The 18,750-nt window shown below is 45.7% G+C and overlaps 2 protein-coding genes across 4 annotated transcripts in view; one reads left to right on the top strand and one right to left on the bottom strand.

Annotated features, from left to right (window-relative positions):
* RAB37 (RAB37, member RAS oncogene family) overlaps positions 1-18,750 on the bottom strand; it is a 72,954-nt gene that overhangs the window by 34,073 nt on the left and 20,131 nt on the right. For both annotated transcript variants that reach the window (XM_081899912.1, XM_081899915.1), the window contains exon 2: positions 4,695-4,805. In XM_081899912.1, coding sequence (XP_081756038.1) covers positions 4,695-4,805 — 111 coding nt within the window. The remainder of the gene's footprint in view (positions 1-4,694; positions 4,806-18,750) is intronic.
* Positions 5,505-18,750, top strand: part of LOC309363459 (polymeric immunoglobulin receptor-like) — a 103,953-nt gene continuing 90,707 nt past the window's right edge. Inside the window, exons 1-4 of one of the 2 annotated variants that reach the window (XM_081899809.1) lie at positions 5,505-5,878; positions 8,005-8,337; positions 15,163-15,501; positions 18,190-18,259. In XM_081899809.1, the coding sequence (XP_081755935.1) occupies positions 5,821-5,878; positions 8,005-8,337; positions 15,163-15,501; positions 18,190-18,259 (800 nt within the window). In that variant the 5' untranslated portion in view covers positions 5,505-5,820. The remainder of the gene's footprint in view (positions 5,879-8,004; positions 8,338-15,162; positions 15,502-18,189; positions 18,260-18,750) is intronic. The other variant, XM_081899807.1, reaches the window with a different exon arrangement.

Here is an 18,750-nt window from a genome sequence, read left to right as displayed (position 1 = left end):
CCCCGCCCATTTGGCTGGGTTTCCCCAGCACCTCTGGGTGCCTTCCAACACATATAAAAAATAATAAATTGTCAAGCATTAAAAACTGTGGGGTGTTTTTAATGTTTCTTTAAAAAATAATAATTAATGATAGGCAGGCCTCAGATTGTCTTCTTCTCCCCTAGCGGTCTCTTCGGAAAGTGAACTGCCTTGAGTAGTGGATGGTTCAGTAGTTCAGACTTTAAAAAGCCTAAGCTTACAGACCTCCCAAGTGTCCCTATTTACAAAAGCCACCCCGGTTTCTGTTTTGATATTGGAATGTCCCACTTTCCCTTAGGACGTCCTTCTTTTCATTGGGTAAATGTTGGAGGGTATGATAGGACGTCCCTATATTCATCGGAGAAATGTTGGAGGGCCTGGAGTTATGCAACCACTGAGTCAAGGAGATAAGTACCGTATTTTTCGCCCTATAGGACGCACCTTTTACCCTCCAAAAATGAAGGGGAAATGTGTGTGCGTCCTATGGGGTGAATGCAGGCTTTCGCTGAAGCCTGGAGAGCCCCACCACCAGCCCCGCAAGCTTGGGGGACAGCGGGGAGGCGCAACGTGCCATCCCGCTGTCTCCCGACGTGGTTTGGAGGCTGGCAGCAGGCTTCGCCCGCCCCCAGCCCCGTATGCTCCCAGAGCGGGCTTCGCGCAGCTCTCCGCAAGCTGTGGGAGCCCGGTGCGACTTCGCCCCAGCCCCAGGCCTGGGGGGGGGGGAAATAATTTTTCCTCCTTAATCCCCCCCCAATCTAGGTGCGTCCTATGGGCCGGTGCATCCTATAGGGCGAAAAATACGGTAACTGTACAACCTTTAAAAGACGTCTGAAGACAGCCATGTCCTGGAAAGTTTTTTTAAATGTTCAAAGTTTTAATACATTTTTACATATGTTGGAAGCTGCCCTGAGTGACTGGGGCAATCCAGTCAGATGGGTGGGATATAATAATAATAATAATAATAATAATAATAATAATAATAATAATAATAATAATAATAATAATAGAATAAAGTAAAGGTAAAGAGACCCCTGACCATTAGGTCCAGTCGTGACTGACTTTGGGGTTGTGGCACTCATCTCACTTTATTGGCGGAGGGAGCCGGCGTACAGCTTCCGGGTCATGTGGCCAGCATGACTAAACCGCTTCTGGCAAACCAGAGCAGCGCACGGAAGCCGTTTACCTTCCCGCTGGAGTGGTACCTATTTATCTACTTGCACCAGTGTGTTTTCAAACTGCTAGGTTGGCAGGAGCAGGGACCGAGCAACGGAAGCTCACCCCGTCGTGGGGATTTGAACCACCGACCTTCTGATTGGCAAGCCCTAGGCTCTGTGCTTTAACCCACAGCACCACCTGCATTCCTAATAATAGAATAGGACGTATTTATTTTTATCGGAGAAATGTTGGAGGGTATGAGCTTATCCTGCTGGTTTTAGAGTTGGTCACTCATCCTTCTCAGACAGGTTGACAGGAGGGAGATTTTTGTGCACGCACGCACACACACACACATGTAGAAACAACATATAAAGCAGGTCACAGGGTTGTTGCTGTGCATCATGGGTGCCAGCTATCCACACATTTCGGGGTGGGAAGCAATGGCTGGCAAAATGGCATAAATGTGCCCTCTGCCCCGTTTATCCCAGTCACTGGGAGAGCTTTGCATATGTCAGCACTGCTCTTATCACTTAGTTTTGCTAGGTGTGTTATTAAAGAACACCTTGTGTGTGGGACACGCCATCGTGGCTCAGGCACGGTGTTGCTGCAAGATACCAAACAATGAAAAACAACAACGAGGATGCTTTTTTTTGGGGGGGGGGACGCATGGCCTATAGTGTATACATCGTGGCAGGAGCAGAACTAAGCCAATTAGAAAACCATTTAGCAAAAATAATATGTGCTTGAGGGGGCTTACACATGGCATGTGCATAAAAATCCAGGGTGCTGCTTCCGTTAAGGAAAAGGAGATTTACGAGGGGGCAATTTTTTGTAGATGTTTCTGCATGTGTGTGTGTGAGAGAGAAAGTGGAACAATTTTTAGCTGCTTAATGGAACTTCCCTTCCCTTCTCACCCGCACTTCCTTTGAATTTCCTCCAGACAGCTGGGGGGTTGGGTAGGGTGGCTGAGCAGGGGAAGGAGGCGGCGCTCCATTGCGCACAAGTGGAAGTTGTTCCACGCATGTAATGACTTAAAGGCAGGTAAAGGGACCCCTGACCGTTAGGTCCAGTCGTGGCCGACTCTGGGGTTGCGGTGCTCATCTCGCTTTACTGGCCGAGGGAGCTTCCGGGTCATGTGGCCAGTATGACTAAGCCGCTTCTGGCGAACCAGAGCAGCACACGGAAACGCCGTTTACCTTCCCGCCAGAGTGGTACCTATTTATCTACTTGCACTTTGACGTGCTTTCAAACTGCTAGGTTGGCAGGAGCAGGGACCAAGGAACGGGAGCTCACCCTGTCGCGGGGATTCAAACCGCCGACCTTCTGATCGGCAAGCACTAGGCTCAGTGGTTTAGACCACAGCGCCACCTGCGGCTCTATTTAATGACTTGGTCAGATACAACCCCCAGTTCCTGTTCCCCCAACACACAGAGGGCTGTTTGTCTTCTTGTGGGGCTCCAGGTAGATATTTGCAGGGGTAAATATGCACCTGGAATGTTATTGGGGGGGGGGAAGCAGTTTGCAGGTGGTGATTGCAGTGGGAAAGGGCTGGGCACTGGGTAGGGTTAAGCAGCCCTTTCAGCAGTAGAAGTATCCATCAAAAGTTTCCTTAGGTCTGAGACAGATGGGCCTTCCTTTCACCTATTCTCTGGCAAGAGACCTCCTCTTTTAGGGGAAGGGTCACAGCTCAGTGGCCGAGCATCCGCTCTGGATGCAGAAGGTCCCAGGTCGAATCCTGGCATCTCTAACTAGGACTGGGAAAGATTCCTGCCTAAATTCCTGCTGTCAGTCCATCTGCAATACTGAGCTTGAGAGACCAATGGCTCAGTATAAAGCAGCTTCCTCTGTCCTCTGCTGCATTCCATTGTATTTTCATGTGCTGATTTTATTGGAATGGCATTGTACGTATTGATTTGTTGTGTGCCTCCCTAGTATTACTGATGAGGAGTGGTACAGAAACGTTTTCAATAAATAAACACACACACAAATTTCAAATAAACAAGTGTTTGTGGGTATGTGTTGGTGCCTAAGGCAGAAAATGTATCTGATGCTCTCAATGGTAAACATATAATAACAGACAAAATAATTGACAATGTGCTGCACTTTGGTGGTACTACACACACACACACACACACACACACACACACACACACACACACACCCTTGCATAGCAATAAAGCAAGTGGAAGTCCTATCAGTGCTCATTCTTTTTCTTCTGTTTCATTAGTAGGGGCTGACGATGGATAGGGGAAGAATTGGACAGAAACTTTCCAATGTTTATTACTGTCCTTTCCATGGGGTCAACCACCTGTCCTGAGATTGGGTTAATCTAGGCTGTGTGCTCTGACTGGCTGGCAACTTGGAAGGACTCCTCTTCCATGTTTCTAATGGATCTAGGAAGAGCCTCATGAGGCACCAGCTTCATCAGCTGCAGTGGTGGCAACAGGGGTGAGAGGAAAGGAATGGAGAAAAGGAAGGAAAATAGCAGGAACAGCACAGGGTTCTAGGACTGGGTGAGGGATGGTGTAGAGAACCAGACACTTCTGTCCAGGACAGCCATAGATTTGGTATACTGAGCAGGTTCTGGGTCCTACCACCAACTTCTGCTGGTACAACTACCATCATCCCTGGCCACTGACCCTTCTGGCTGAGGCTATTGGGAACTAGAGTCTAATAATACCCATAAAAGGTAAAGGATCCCTGACAGTTAAGTCCAGTCGCGGACAACTCTGGGGTTGCGGCGCTCATCTCGCTTTACTGGCCAAGGGAGCTGGCGTTTGTCCGCAAACAGTTTTTCTGGGTCCTGTGGCCAGCATGACTAAGCTGCTTTTGGTGAAACCAGAGCAGCACACAGAAATGCCATTTACCTTCCCACCGGAAGCACTTTGACGTGCTTTCGAACTGCTAGGTTGGCAGGAGCTAGGACAGAGCAACGGGAGCTCACCCTGTTGCGGGGATTCAAACCGCCCATCTTCCAATCGGCAAGCCCTAGGCTCTGTGGTTTAACCCATAGGACCACAGATTTCTCACCCCCAATGTAGTGATATCTGGAACCCCATAAATAGGTGTAACATCCTGGTGTTTAGGCCAGTTTCCTGATGATGCAGTCTTCGATTTAATTTGCTACCACCATCTGCTGGGCTTCATGGTACAGAAAGCCAGATGTCAGTACTTGTACAGTGGTACCTCGGGTTACATACGCTTCAGGTTACATACGCTTCAGGTTACATACGCTTCAGGTTACATACGCTTCAGGTTACAGACTCCGCTAACCCAGAAATAGTGCTTCAGGTTAAGAACTTTGCTTCAGGATGAGAACAGAAATCGTGCTCTGGCGGCGCGGCAGCAGCAGGATGCCCCATTAGCTAAAGTGGTGCTTCAGGTTAAGAACAGTTTCAGGTTAAGTACGGACCTCTGGAACAAATTAAGTACTTAACCCGAGGTACCACTGTATAGTAAAGGTCTGCCCTCATTTAAGTAACCATTCTCAAACATGCCTAGAGTAGCCAAGTGGCCCTTACGGTAAATCCGATGCCCACAGTTGCAGAAAAAGAGCCTGGTATGAACTTGCCCTGGTCAAACTGAACCAGCAGTGATGTCTTCCCAACTCCGCTGTCTCCAACCAGGATAGTCTGTGGGAATCAGACAAAAAAAAATCAGGTTAGCTTCCAAATTAAAAGGGCTGAGGCCCCATTTCTCTGTTCTCAGTGTACAAATGCTGGCAGCTGATTAATTGGTAACTTTGTAATACTGGAGAGACGTAGTTAGACATGGGTTTGAGAGTATGACACCCACAGGAATATTTCAGGGGGAGAAGCAAAGTAAATACAGCCGTACCTTGGTTTTCGAACAGCTTAGTTCTCAAATGTTTTGGCTCCCAAACGCCGCAAACCCAGAAGTGAGTGTTCCGGTTTGCGAACATTCTTTCGGAAGCCGAATGTCCGATGGGGATTCTGCAGGAGCTTCCCACAGCCAATCAGAAGCCGCGCTTTGGTTTTTGAACGTTTTGTCAGTCAAACGGACTTCATTCAACTTCCAAGGCATGAATGTACTCCAAACAAATAAATGCACATAATTGACATCTAAGAACAGGCCATTCATTTCTGATAAATCAGCTGACGTTGCAGCAGTGAGTCCTGGGTAGACCTGGCCTCTGAGAACCTTGTGTTCCAAGTCTCTCTCATTTCTCAGTGGGGTAGATCAGCAGTCCAGCAACAGGAAGACCTAGCATCCAAACAAAGTATTTCAACGTACCACTGCAGCCCTCAATCCTGTCCTTGGCTCCCTTCACCTGTTTGAGCCCTTCATTAATTGCACTGCATCTACAACCAGCTTCATAGCCCAGCCCCACCTGTTCTTCCATTTAAAAAAAACAAAACCTTTGACAAAATTGCAGACGGAGAGTACAAGATTTCAGTCACGCTGACACTTCTGCTTTTTGCTTCCGACAGCATTATGAGAAAATGAAACTGCTGCAATGGCCAGGGCAGGCGAAGGGAATCAGGCAGAAAGCAGAAGCAGAAGAAGAAGTCTATTCACCCTAACTCAAGTGGATGGGGAGGGGGGAACAAAGCACCGTAAAAGAGAAGTAGCCGTGCATTCAAAAGAGCAGGCACAGAAGAAGGGAGATCATGCAAGTCTGCGGCGATGGTCAGCATGCGGCAATGGCACTTCATTCTGGGAATGTTATTCTTCAACCTAAAAGGTTTGTGTCTGCCTGTTTACCCTGAACGGTCAGGGACATACTGGGTAAGATGGGAATTGGGGGTAAGCGTGTGATAATTTCTGCAATTTAGAGGCAGCCTGACCCATACACACAAGAGATATGTGCCTTCAGAGTTTGCCTTCTGGCAAGATGCAAGGAGTTGCAGCAATGCAAAAGAGCCAATTTTGCAGTGGCTCCATAGCTTAAATTTATGGAGTGTGGGGTGGAATTTCAGAATTTAATGCATTCTGCCAATTCCTTCAGGGCAGTGGGGGAGGGGGCTGTTAGGAAGGAAGCTGTGTGGACGCAGACTAATCTCGGTCTGGGGTAAAGAGAGCAATTCCCCCCCTTGTCACAAGCTGCCCATCCCTGGTGTGGAGAGAGTGTCTCTTTCTACACACCAGGAATAGGCAGCTTGTGACAATGGGAGAATTGCCCTCATTACAGTGGTACCTCGGGTTACATATGCTTCAGGTTACATACGCTTCAGGTTACAGACTCCGCTAACCCAGAAGTAGTACCTCGGGTTAAGAACTTTGCTTCAGGATGAGAACAGAAATCGTGCTCTGGCGGCACAGCAGCAGCGGGAGGCCCCGTTAGCTAAAGTGGTACCTCAGGTTAAGAACAGGTTCAGGTTAAGAACAGACCTCCAGAACAAATTAAGTACTTAACCCGAGGTACCACTGTACTCTGCAGAAATTGGTGTCATTGACACAGGGCTGAAGAGATTGCACCCTCAGCACGACCATTTCTGCTTGCCTGGCGGAACAACCTGTCCTCTCCGTCCCTTGCACGCTGTTCGGTGGTTCCCCCAGCCAGCCACCCGCCCTGAGCCAGTTTGGGGATGAGGCACGCAAAGGAAGGAGAGGAGGGAAAGCCCTGCTGCACTACTAGAAGTCCGTGGGTGGATCCAGCCCACTGAACTATCAGAAGTGCTCAGCAACCCCTACAGCTTTGTCTCCTAAGCTGGTTGGGGGAAACAAAGTGCTCTGCCTGGTCTTTAGAGGACCATCTCTAAATAGCAGTGCTTTATCTCCTGTTCTTGGCGCTGATGAATGATCTGTGCAAAGGAAGGGCAGCACTTCCAGGCACCCCAACCTCAGCGCTGGATTAGGAAAGGATGGAAATGCTGGTTGTGTGTGCATGTGTGCACATGCCTGTCTCTGCTTGTGTGCAAGAGTGAGCAACTGTGTGAATGTAAGATATTGCAGTGCAGTTTCTTGTGGGGAATGTCCATGTGCAAGAATTGTGTGTGTGTGTGTTTGTGATAGAGAGAGAGAGATTTGTAGGTACACTGTATGTTTGGTGTGCATGCATGTGTGCGCATGTGCACATCCATAAAGCGATGTTTACCGTTCGCATGTGGCATTTGCAAAGTTGGCTATCAATAAAGGTTCAATAAAGGTTCTGGGCCCAAAGGGTTAACCACCCTAGATCTAAAAAAATGAAGTTTAACACTCATTATCTTTTCAATATGAAGATTAAGAATTTCCCAACAATTCACATGATCACCACCTCCTGCCAACTCCTAGGGGCTGAGGGGTCTTCACCCCCCCAAAAAAAACAGTTGATGGGCATTGCCATTCAAATATGTGTGTGTGTGTGCGCATGCGTGTATTCATTGTGTCATGTGATCGATTATGTGGGGTGGGACTTCCCTGTCCCCCATATTTTATTCAAGTTGGTTGGCACACACACCCCGTAGCAGTGACTTTAGTGTATACCATCAACTCATCAAGCATAGACCCCAATATGAATGATTTAGTAACTGCACCTTCCCTGGCCTGATCAGATCCCCCTCACTCGCTTGTTTATTGCCTCCATACCCAAAGACAGCAGAAGTCAGGGGCCAACACAGTTCCTGCTCAACTAGTAAAAAGAGTAGCAGATTTAAGCCTGGCAGCGGGGATAGGGGAAACCTGTGGCCCTCTGGAAGCTGCTGTTAACTCCCAACATTAAGTACCATGAACTGACATGCCAGAAGAATAGAGGTGGGGTGGGGTGGATTATTGGAGTTCTGATCCAGCCATGAAGATGTGTAGAGTAATTATATATTTTTTTCTGTGATACCAGAAGGGTAATATTGGAGAGCTAACGCCTCACTCCAGGTTTATTCTGCTTTTCAGGTTGCATGTCTTATCTGACTGGTCCTGAAGCACTGAGTGGATTTTTGGGCAGGTCACTCTCTGTGAGATGCAAATATGATGTTGGGTTTAGGAAACATGTAAAATACTGGTGCAAAGGAAGTTCATGGAGCAATTGTATAACAGTTGTTCAGACGACAGGATCCGAAGAAGAAAAGACGGCTAGCAGACTTTTTATCAAGGATAATCATTCTCATTTGGAATTCACAGTCAGACTGGAGAACCTCACACAGGAAGATGCTGGGATTTACTGGTGTGGCATAGAAAGAGCTGGCTATGATCCTGGATTCCCTGTAAATATTACTGTTCTCCCAGGTGAGTCCCATTTCCAAGCACCACAGGAAACTCAAAAGCCAAATACAGCTAAAAGGGGAAGAAAACATCATAGAGGGTCTACGTTCTGTGCACATTAACCCCAAAGGTGGTTACTCCTTGGTAAGCATGCATAGACTTGCAAATATAGAGTTGCTACTTTTATACTTTAAAAAATGACAGTCATACAACTCCTCCTCTGTAGTACAAATATTTTGATAATTTCTCGCTTTCCAGAATGAGGTTATTTTATCCTTTCAGCAAGGAAATAATGGTAAACAAAACAAATTTTGTTTTATGTTGTTGCCAGCTGAGATGGCCCAGTTGGTAGACCATGAGCCCCTTAATCTCAGGGTTGTGGGTTCATAGAATCATAGAGTTGGAAGAGACCACAAGGGCCATCGAGTCCAACCCCCTGCCAAGCAGGAAACACCATCAGAGCACTCCTGACATATGGTTGTCAAGCCTCTGCTTAAAGACCTCCAAAGAAGGAGACTCCACCACACTCCTTGGCAGCAAATTCCACTGTCAAACAGCTCTTACTGTCAGGAAGTTCTTCCTAATGTTTAGGTGGAATCTTCTTTCTTGTAGTTTGGATCCATTGCTCCGTGTCTGCTTCTCTGGAGCAGCAGAAAACAACCTTTCTCCCTCCTCTATATGACATCCTTTTATATATTTGAACATGGCTATCATATCACCCCTTAACCTCCTCTTCTCCAGGCTAAACATGCCCAGCTCCCTTAGTCGTTCCTCATAAGGCATCGTTTCCAGGCCTTTGACCATTTTGGTTGCCCTCCTCTGGACACGTTCCAGTTTGTCAGTGTCCTTCTTGAACTGTGGTGCCCAGAACTGGACACAGTACTCCAGGTGAGGTCTGACCAGAGCAGAATACAGCACTATTACTTCCCTTGATCTAGATGCTATACTCCTATTGATGCAGCCCAGAATTGCATTGGCTTTTTTAGCTGCCATGTCACACTGTTGGCTCATGTCAAGTTTGTGGTCAACCAAGACTCCTAGATCCTTTTCACATGTACTGCTCTCAAGCCAGGTGTCACCCATCTTGTATTTGTGCCTCTCATTTTTTTTGCCCAAGTGCAATACTTTACATTTCTCCCTGTTAAAATTCAGCTTGTTTGTTTTGGCCCAGTTCTCCAATCTGTCAAGGTCGTTTTGAAGTGTGATCCTGTCCTCTGGGGTGTTAGCCACCCCTCCCAGTTTGGTGTCATGTGCAAATTTGACATAGGGCAAAAAGATTCCTGCATTGCAAGGGATTGGGCAACTCTACAATTCTATGATGCAGGTACAGTCAAACCTCGGTTGTCAAACTTAATCCGTTTCAGAAGACTGTCAGCAAAGTCAATGGAGAAAAAAGAAAAAAACTTCCCAGAAGCTGTTCAGCTTCCGAAAATCGTTTGAAAACTGGAGCAGTTACTTCTGGGTTTTCGGCATTCGAGAGCCAAAATGTACAATAACGGAGGCATTCAGGAGCCGAGGTTTGACTGTATAACATTCACATTAAAGAAATCTATGCTTGCAGAATTGTCTCCTGCCACAGATTATCTGCCAGCAAGGCTGCCTGAACTGACTGGAATGAATTCGAAATCTCAAAGGACATGCCTGCAACACAGTCGATTCCCACGTTGACTGTACAGCAGCCCCATGTCAGCACATGAGAAAACCCAATGCCAGACTTAGGATTTCTCCCATCTCAAGTAAAAGTGTCAAACTGGGAGGAAATGTGCTTGGATAATTCCTACTAGAATTATCTACCCAAGTTGTTCCCTGTCACTCTGTGATAAAAGTGCCCCTGAAGCCATTTGTATACCCCATAATAAAATGGATCAGGGCAGCATGGATATTTAAAATAAATAAATTAAAACCCGCCACTAAAATGTGGGATCCCATCAGATCTCACAATTTCTGTGCTATGCTACAACAGGCATTGTGTTATTCACGGGGTGTTATATAGCATTGATCTCTCACGAAAAAGCTCACAGCATCTTACCTTTGTTTAAAAACATTTGTTCACCCTCGCAGCACTTTCTTCACCACAGTGTAAAGGTAAAGGTAAAGGGACCCCTGACCATTAGGTCCAGTCGCGGACGACTCTGGGGTTGTGGTGCTCATCTCGCTTTCTTGGCTGAGGGAGCCGGCATACAGCTTCCAGGTCATGTGGCCAGCATGACTAAGCCGCTTCTGGTGAACCAGAGCAGTGCACGGAAACACCATTTACCTTCCCGCCAGAGCGGTACCTATTTATCTACTTGCACTTTGATGTGCTTTCGAACTGCTAGGTTGGCAGGAGCTAGGACAGAGCAATGGGAGCGCACTCCATCGCGGGGATTCAAACAACCGACCTTTTGATCGGCAAGTCCTAGGCTCTGTGGTTTAACCCACAGTGCCACCCATATCCCTTACCACAGTGTAGAGTGAACCTATTGCTCCTGTATGGTAGCTTGAGAAAATGCTTTCTATTACATTGCAAAATTGATTATCAGCAACAACTTGGTAAGGAGGGGAGGGGGACTTGGCTTTTGACTGCCCAGTGGATACCAGGCTTCCAGATGACCTGTTTACGGAGCATTCATCCTGACGTGCTTTCAGGGAGATTGGATGACCCTGGCTATTTGATGAGAATTCATTCCAATTTGTTTGCATTGTGTCAAAGCGAGCGCCACCCCACACTTTCCAATTGCATGTTGCCATCACTTTTCCTTGTTCCCAAAAGCCAGATCCTTTGGGAGGCAGATTTGTTGCACATGGCCTCCCAGTCAACTATCACTGGGCAACCTTAAGTTTATGCATATGTGATTAAATCCCACCCCAAAATAGTGACTGGAAGCATCCACAGTCAAGAGGAAGCGTAAATAAGACACTAGTGGTTGAAACAATGTCCTGTTCTATTCTCAGAGGGTTTTTTTTTTTTTTACTACGGTACGTGCGTCTTGCCAAGATTGCGGAATGTACTGCGTGGCATCATAGTGAAATTTGTTGTAATGCAACTCCTCTGTAGCACAAATATATCTCTGTCAGAAAGGAAGCTCCTTAATTCGTAAGATGCACTAGCTCAGTAGTTCATTTACCGGGCTAAAGTTGAGTAGAATTTCCCAGAAACTGAGCAACATGGGCGAGAAAGGGAAGTCTGGGGGAATCCCAGTGCTTTGAAGTCACAAGCATCTGAGTAAGATGTTGCGGAGAGAAGCATCTCTCTTATGGTGTGGCTTCAAGGTGTTGTGTGTGTGTGTATTGCCTGCCCTGTGTCCTTCTTCTTTGCAAATCTCAAGTGAAGGAGCACAACATTTGAGACTGGTTTTGGGGGTGTGCTTTTTGGAACTAACAGCCCCGCTCCCAATGTTCTCTAATGGTTGCTGGTAGGAATATTGTGTACCATGTGCACTAAGACATAGCACTGGTAGCATTCAGTGGAATATTCACAGATAGCTAACCTACTGTCCGGGTGTCTTGTTTCCCCCCCCCCCCCCCTTATTGGTAAGCAGCTGCAGAGATCTCCACATCTGATCAGAGCAACATCCCCGGGGGAAAGGTTTTAGGCCTCCTTGCCCCTAGGTCCCATTTCATGGATACAAATATGCTCTCCAGAAGCTGCTCTTAAGCCTTGTGGAAGTTAATGAGAGTGATTCACTGTGGGCTCTTCCACACTTCTCTTTGTCCCGCAATTTCTTCCTTTTGGTCTTTTCTTTTGTCCTACTGTTTCCTCAGGAAAACCCACTGAGGGCTCACTTCTGCTTGTCTTGTGCCTAAAAAGCACAGGTTTAGCCTTTGCCCCGCAGCTTTCTCCTGGGAAAAACAACCCTCTTTAGTGCTAAATCGGAACAAAGACAATCTGTGGAAAATCCAGTTGCCATTTGTTCTGATTCAGCACTAAAGATCAGGTTTCCTCAGCGGGGCAAGCTGAGGTGGGGAGTAAGCCCTGAATTGGAACAAAAGTCGATCTGCAGAAAACCCCAATTGACATTTGCTCTGGTTCAGTGGTAACTACCACGTTTTCCCTGGAAAAGCAGTGGGACGAAAGAGAGACCTTTCACACCCATGTCCAGAAGTCACCAATCAAACATAAATGCAGCTGAGCCCTGTGAATCAGGCAAAATGCTCATGATTTGGTAAACAATTTGAAGGTGGGGGGGAATGATTTCAGCCTGCTTCTAGCAGCAGACTGACCTGATCCAATATTTGCAGACTTACTTACTACTCAGAATCTTCCCAGGAAGATTACGCATGTCTGTGGATTTTGCAATTTCATTTTGGTGCACTAAAAGTGCACATAAAAAGTTAGTTTCCAAGTTAAAAATGACTGTGTACTAAAACATGCATTTTGCATTGAAATGCATTGGAAAAAATGTGTATTTTTCACAAAAAAAGCCCATATAGAATGCATACGTTTTAAATGTGGACTTCTCTTCCTCTCCATCAAAAGATCTGCACAAAATGGCATGGAGCAGGACTATAACTGAGCACCAGCTGAAACAGGATGGAATTAGGCTGCTGAGTCCATCCTTAATTCCCCCCTACGCTTCCTCCATCAAACTATTTCAGATGTTGCATGCCTCTCAAAGATAATATTCTATAGAGAAGTGAAAAGTGACCTATGTGCAAATTTAGATATTAAGCTTGCCCTCAAAATTCAAACAACATTCCAGCTGTTGAGGGAGGAGAACAACTGTATATTAGTGATCATAACACAGAGCCTTTTCTGTCACCTTCTCCAGTTCCCTGTGGCAGGTAGACTTAACAAAAAATCCTGAATGTTTTCCTAATCATAGGTGACTCATGAAGTTTTGTTGACACTTGCCAATTTTATTAATGATGCTGCTTTTGTTGTTGTTCCATTTTTAAAAAATTAACTATAGTTCAATATATATTTTTAGAATACTTTCACAAACCAACCAACCAACCCACAAGCAAACAAACGCACAAGCTCTCTCAGTGTTGCAGAATGCCACAGAATATAAAATGCAGAAAAATAAAATAAAGGCACATTCGCGCCAGCTAGCTATTTATGTGAAGGAAACGAGTGGTTTAGATGCTGCAAGGGGAAGGAAGCAGCAGAACATACTGGGCAGCTGCAGCCACAGTAGAAGAACAGACAGCTTTCCTGGAGCTGAGTTTGTTTGCACAAAACTGGTTGGAAAGGGCTGTGAAGCAGCCATGCAGCAAGAAACCTAAAGAGTTATTAGGTGTACCTGAAACACTTCTCTTTGTTTGCGGTGAGCAACTCATATTTCCCCCCTCCACGGCATACTACTTTTATTAAATATTAATATTCTTTTCATGATATCTATTTAACATTTTATTTCTTTAAAAAAACAAGAACACTAGAATTGCTTTCATCAGTGCCTTTTTTAAAAGACACCGAGAGAACCGGGGCAGAATGTACATTTGAAGCTCCTCCCTGCCTTTTCCTTCTCACAGCACCTTGTGGCCCTCCATGCCTGGGGGCCCCTCTGAGAAGGTGAGCACTAGCGGAGGAATGGGGGTGCGGGGGGTGCAGTCTGCCCCGGGTTTCATCCCTGGGGGGGGTGTGACATTGCTCTGCCACCCCTGGGACACTGGCCCCGCGGGCAGCTAGCTCCGCCCCTGGGTGCACAGCATGTGTGCCACTCCGGGTGCCAGAGCAGCTAGTCCCGCCTCTGAAGGCAAGGAGAGAATGAGCTTTCTCAGTGGGATCTCCTCTTTTGCGGAATGCGCTCCTCAGGAAAACATGCCTGTGGCACAATGCATTGGATAAGACATTCCTGTTTGCTCAGAATTTTTAACTTAAGACTGCACAGCAATATAATTTGTGGCCTCTTTGTGCTCATCTCTTAGTGGAGTTGAGTAGGACCCCTCCTTGTTGTTATTAAATTATCATCATCAACAACAACATCTGTTACAGTGGTACTTCAGGTTACATATGCTTCAGGTTACAGACTCCACTAACCCAGAAATAGAGCCTCGGGTTAAGAACTTTGCTTCAGGATGAGAACAAAAATCGCATGGCGGCAGCAGGAGGCTCCATTAGCTAAAGTGGTACTTCAGGTTAAGAACAGTTTCAGGTTAAGAACGGACCTCCGGAATGAATTAAGTACTTAACCAGAGGTACCACTTTAGTCACTTTATCTTACCCAAGGCAACTCAGAGCGACTTACAACCCAAAAATAAATAAATATCTAGCCAGTTTGCATTGCATGAAGTGCAATAATAAAAGGTATGTCACAAAATCGGTTGGCACAGGGTGTCCGTGTGGGTAGGAAGCGCCTTAAGATACAACCTCTCACCTCAAGAGATTTGACTTCTAGAGCTCCGCAGGTTGCTAAGGTTGTTCAGTTGTTGTTGACTTAACAACTCTTGGAATCTTTATTTTATGGTGTTTCATTCTGTGTATTTAGTTTGAAATTATTCAGAGGACGTTTGATAAGCTATATATTTGTTAGTCACTTAGGAAAGTTTGGGGGGGGGTTGGTAGAAAGCAATGAATAAATGCAATAAATAATGACAGTACCTACTCAGAAGAAAGCCCTCACTGAGTCTTGGCCCACTTACCTGGGATTATATGTCCCAGAATTCAGTGAGTGGGACTTACTTCTGTGTACATATGACTTCAGTGTTAATGAAACTTATCCACTGTTGTATATTTCTCATATTTATGATTACTCGAAGATTATATTTTCTATTGGCATATTGTGTTGAGTAAGAACGCAGTGCATGAAAACTGGCACTAACTGATAGAATTCCAAACTAGCCCCCCCCCCCGGCCTAATGTTCCTAGTGTTACTTTTCCGTGCAGAAGGAGAGGGTTGTGAGTGTTGTTTACTCTGTTCTTTTCAGGTCCTTACTCTGGATTACCCATCATCAGTAATAGTACAGTGAGTGGACCCGTGGGTGGGTCGTTATCTGTCATATGCCGTTATTCAAAAGCATATGAATCCTATCTGAAATTCTGGTGCAAGGATCTGAATTACCAGTGCAAGAAAATTATTGAAACAACAGAATCATCTTCCCTAGTGAAACAGGACAGATTCTCTATCAATGACAATCGTAGCCTCTGCCTATTTACAATTATTACAGACAACCTGACTCTGGAGGATATTGGGCAATATCGGTGTGGGGTAAATATACCACTTGGGTTTGAGGATTATTTTCCAGTCACTGTGGTTGTCTTGCAAGGTAAGTTCTTTCCCTGACTTTTTGAGACAGATTTGGAAGTCAACATTCATGTTAGTACAAAAAACAAGGGGTACACGTTATGAGGTAAAAAGCAAAAAGCAGACAAAAGCATGCAAAAAGCTGATTCGAAAATTTAATTTACCGTATTTTTTGCACCACAACACTCACTTTTTTCCTCCTAGAAAGTAAGGGGAAATGTCTGTGCGTGTTATGGAGCGAATGCCTGCGGGTGGCGGGGGGGATCTGCTGCAGTCGTGAGCAGAGGATCCATGGTTCCCCTTCCTTTCCTCCTCCGTGGTTACAAAGCACGGATCTACATGGATCCTCAGGATTTTTGCATTGGGCTACTCTAAACTCACTGTCAGGTCACATGTCTGTGGCCACAGCATGAACCACAAAAATCATATATCCACTATTTCGTTTAGAATATTTTTTTTCTCCTCTAAAAACTATGTGCATGTTATGGTCTGGTGCGTGTTATAGAGCAAAAAATACGGGTATGTGAATAGTAGTGCTTTTGGCATCAGATGCTCATGAGCAAAAAACAGACAGGGTAGCTAGCATAAAGTACCTGATTCCAAAACATCCTTCATCATTGTACATACATATTGCATAAAGGGGACCGGGAAAGATTTTTAGTGAGGCTTTTATGATCATAAGATTGCAATATGTATATACACTGATGAAGGATGTATTTGAAAACGGGTGCTTTATGCTAGCTACCCTGTCTGTTTTTTGCTGATTAGCATTTCATACTAAAAACACTCAAATTCATGTTAGGGCATTGGGTACCAGAGGAGGGGGCCAAAGAACTGGCCCTCCCCGCTTTTCCATTGCTATTCTCTGGATACAATGATTTTGCATTCAGTGGCTCATTGCATTGATCCCACCTTAGTAATACAGTTGGTTCAAATGTTCAGGAAAATGACATTTTGCATTCATCCCAGGCCAGTGGGCAGGAACTGCAGAGAACTAGGAGGCTGTATATTGAAGCAGCAGAAGCCTATGTCGTGTGAGGATGAACAACCTAAGAATGGAAATATACTTTGCAATCCAAAAAACTAAGTACCGTACTTGTCACACAATAAGCAACATCCTTTCTCTGCAATCTCAGATTACTGGAATTGCCCAAATGCTGGGGAGGAGCTACAGCTAGACCAGGAAGGTGGCGGCAGATGTGAGGAACGCCTGTCGCTCTCTGTTTCCCCAGGAAGTTCTCTTGCTTTCATTTTGAAGTTCTTGTACAATTCCTCGCCTACCAAGCCATAGAAAAGCAAACCTCAGTTGACCATAACCGTGTGTCAGACACATGACCATGGAAAGAGTTCTGCGGTCATAGTTGGAATACATATTGAATGTGGGACCATTGACATTTGCCTTCTGTCTTGTGCAATCGGTATGGGAAACTACTTTACGTTACGAACTCCCAGACCAAGTTGGTCCTTGCTTAATAAATATATGTTGAAACAGTTCACAACAACTTGTTTCAAGCAGTCTACTCTTCATATTTGAATTCATATTGAGGGTGACAATTGCTCATGCATACCCTCCAACTATCCCTATTGTAAAGGGACATTCCTGGATTTAAAGAAGTCACCCCGGCTTCTGATTGGATCCCGGAATGTCCCAGGGATACGTCGGTGCTTGAAGCCAGTGCTGGTACTTGCTGTGGTGCTGCGCTCTTCCGTGAGTCAGCTGACTAGGGCCATACTCTGGCATCCCTATTTTCATCAGGGGAATGTCGGAGGGTATGCTAACATTGCTCTAATCTACCACCACTTCCCTCACTTCTGTACCAGCTTCCCTGTAGAGCTTTCTGTCCATTGTGCTTTTTTGATTTTGCATTGCAGTACATGTGGTTACTAGGCCCCGTGATGGGCAAGGATTACAGGTGTTTTGTTTTTTCTTCTTCCTCAACCTTCTGCTCTGCCACTCTGAGGCTGGTGCCAGCATGAAGGTAGGTTACCTGACTCCGCTTTACCTGTGAGGCTGAGATCTGAGTCAGGCAACTTCATGCAAACAGTTGGTTGTGTGTAATATCAGAGGTTGCACAAGATTCTCCTCGCAATACTGTTCTTACCACAGAAGAGGAACAGCGAACTCATGCTGGTCCCCAGCTCAGCCACTACACCGCTCCCATCAGTAAACGGTTGGAGTAAGCAGCTATTTGCACAGGAAAGAAAGCTGATGTATCATCTAACCAGGGCTCCTTCCAGACTAAGCTATTTTATGGTAAGGATTCAAACACAGACCAGGAAATTTAGGGGGCACAACCATAGTGAGTTTCATGTTTCTCTGCAACAAATCCACTCTCCCGGCAATTTGACTTTTTGCAGGAAAGAAAATGCACTAGAAAGTGTGCAGTAACACTTAATTTGACTTGACGTCACACAACTTCCCTGCAAAGGATTTCGAATGACTGCTCAGTGAACAGCTGACATTGTATAACCTCCTTGCAAAGTTTATGCAAACAGATTGGGATGAATGTTCAACTAATTGGCCATCTGGAAGTGGCCTGGCTCTTAGAAACTGAGTGAGGCTCAGTTTCAATGATGACAGATGTAGGCGGCCGACCAGAGGAACTGGTGGACTCATGATGCCTTCACACATGCACTCTTGATTGTACAATATAATGGTATATACATATAGAGAGATAGGATGAAGTCTGTGTTTTTGTCTTTGTTTTAGAGCCTCTCACTACTACAGCAGCAGCGGCAGCAGCAGTAACTACCAGAGGCCCAGACTCTGAACCACCAGGGTAAGGATTCACACAGAACAACAGACGTCTGTCAAAATGCTAGTTTAGGGAAATCTAAGACGTGCAGCTCTTCATTTCCATTTGTGGTTTCCAGCTTCTGTTTGCTTCTGCTGTGACACAGAGCTGCTTTGTGTAAGGAGCAAAAGGCTAGCTAACCACTGAGCAGCCCATGTGAAGTATTTCACATGTTATGTTAATTCTGACACGGAACAGAAAACATTTGTTCTCCTAATTGCCAATTGGGGATTTGGGCAAGATACTTTCAGAGCAGGGGTGAAGAACCAATGATCCTCCAGATGTTGTTGGACTACAGTGGTGCAGTAGTTAGAGTGTTGGACTAGGGGCCAGGAAGACCAGGGTTCAAAACCCCACTGAGGGATGAAGCTCAGTGGATGTCCTTGAGCCAGTCGCATTCCTCACACCATTGTTTGAAGATAAAATCGGGAGTCGATAGCCATGGATTCCACCTTGAGCACCTTGGAGGAAAGTGG

This window comes from Podarcis melisellensis (assembly GCF_964234715.1).
Source record: "Podarcis melisellensis genome assembly, chromosome: 2".
Lineage (NCBI taxonomy): Eukaryota > Metazoa > Chordata > Lepidosauria > Squamata > Lacertidae > Podarcis > Podarcis melisellensis.
The sequence above is the reverse complement of the archived record's forward strand: the minus strand, read 5'-3'. Positions and strand labels throughout refer to the sequence as shown.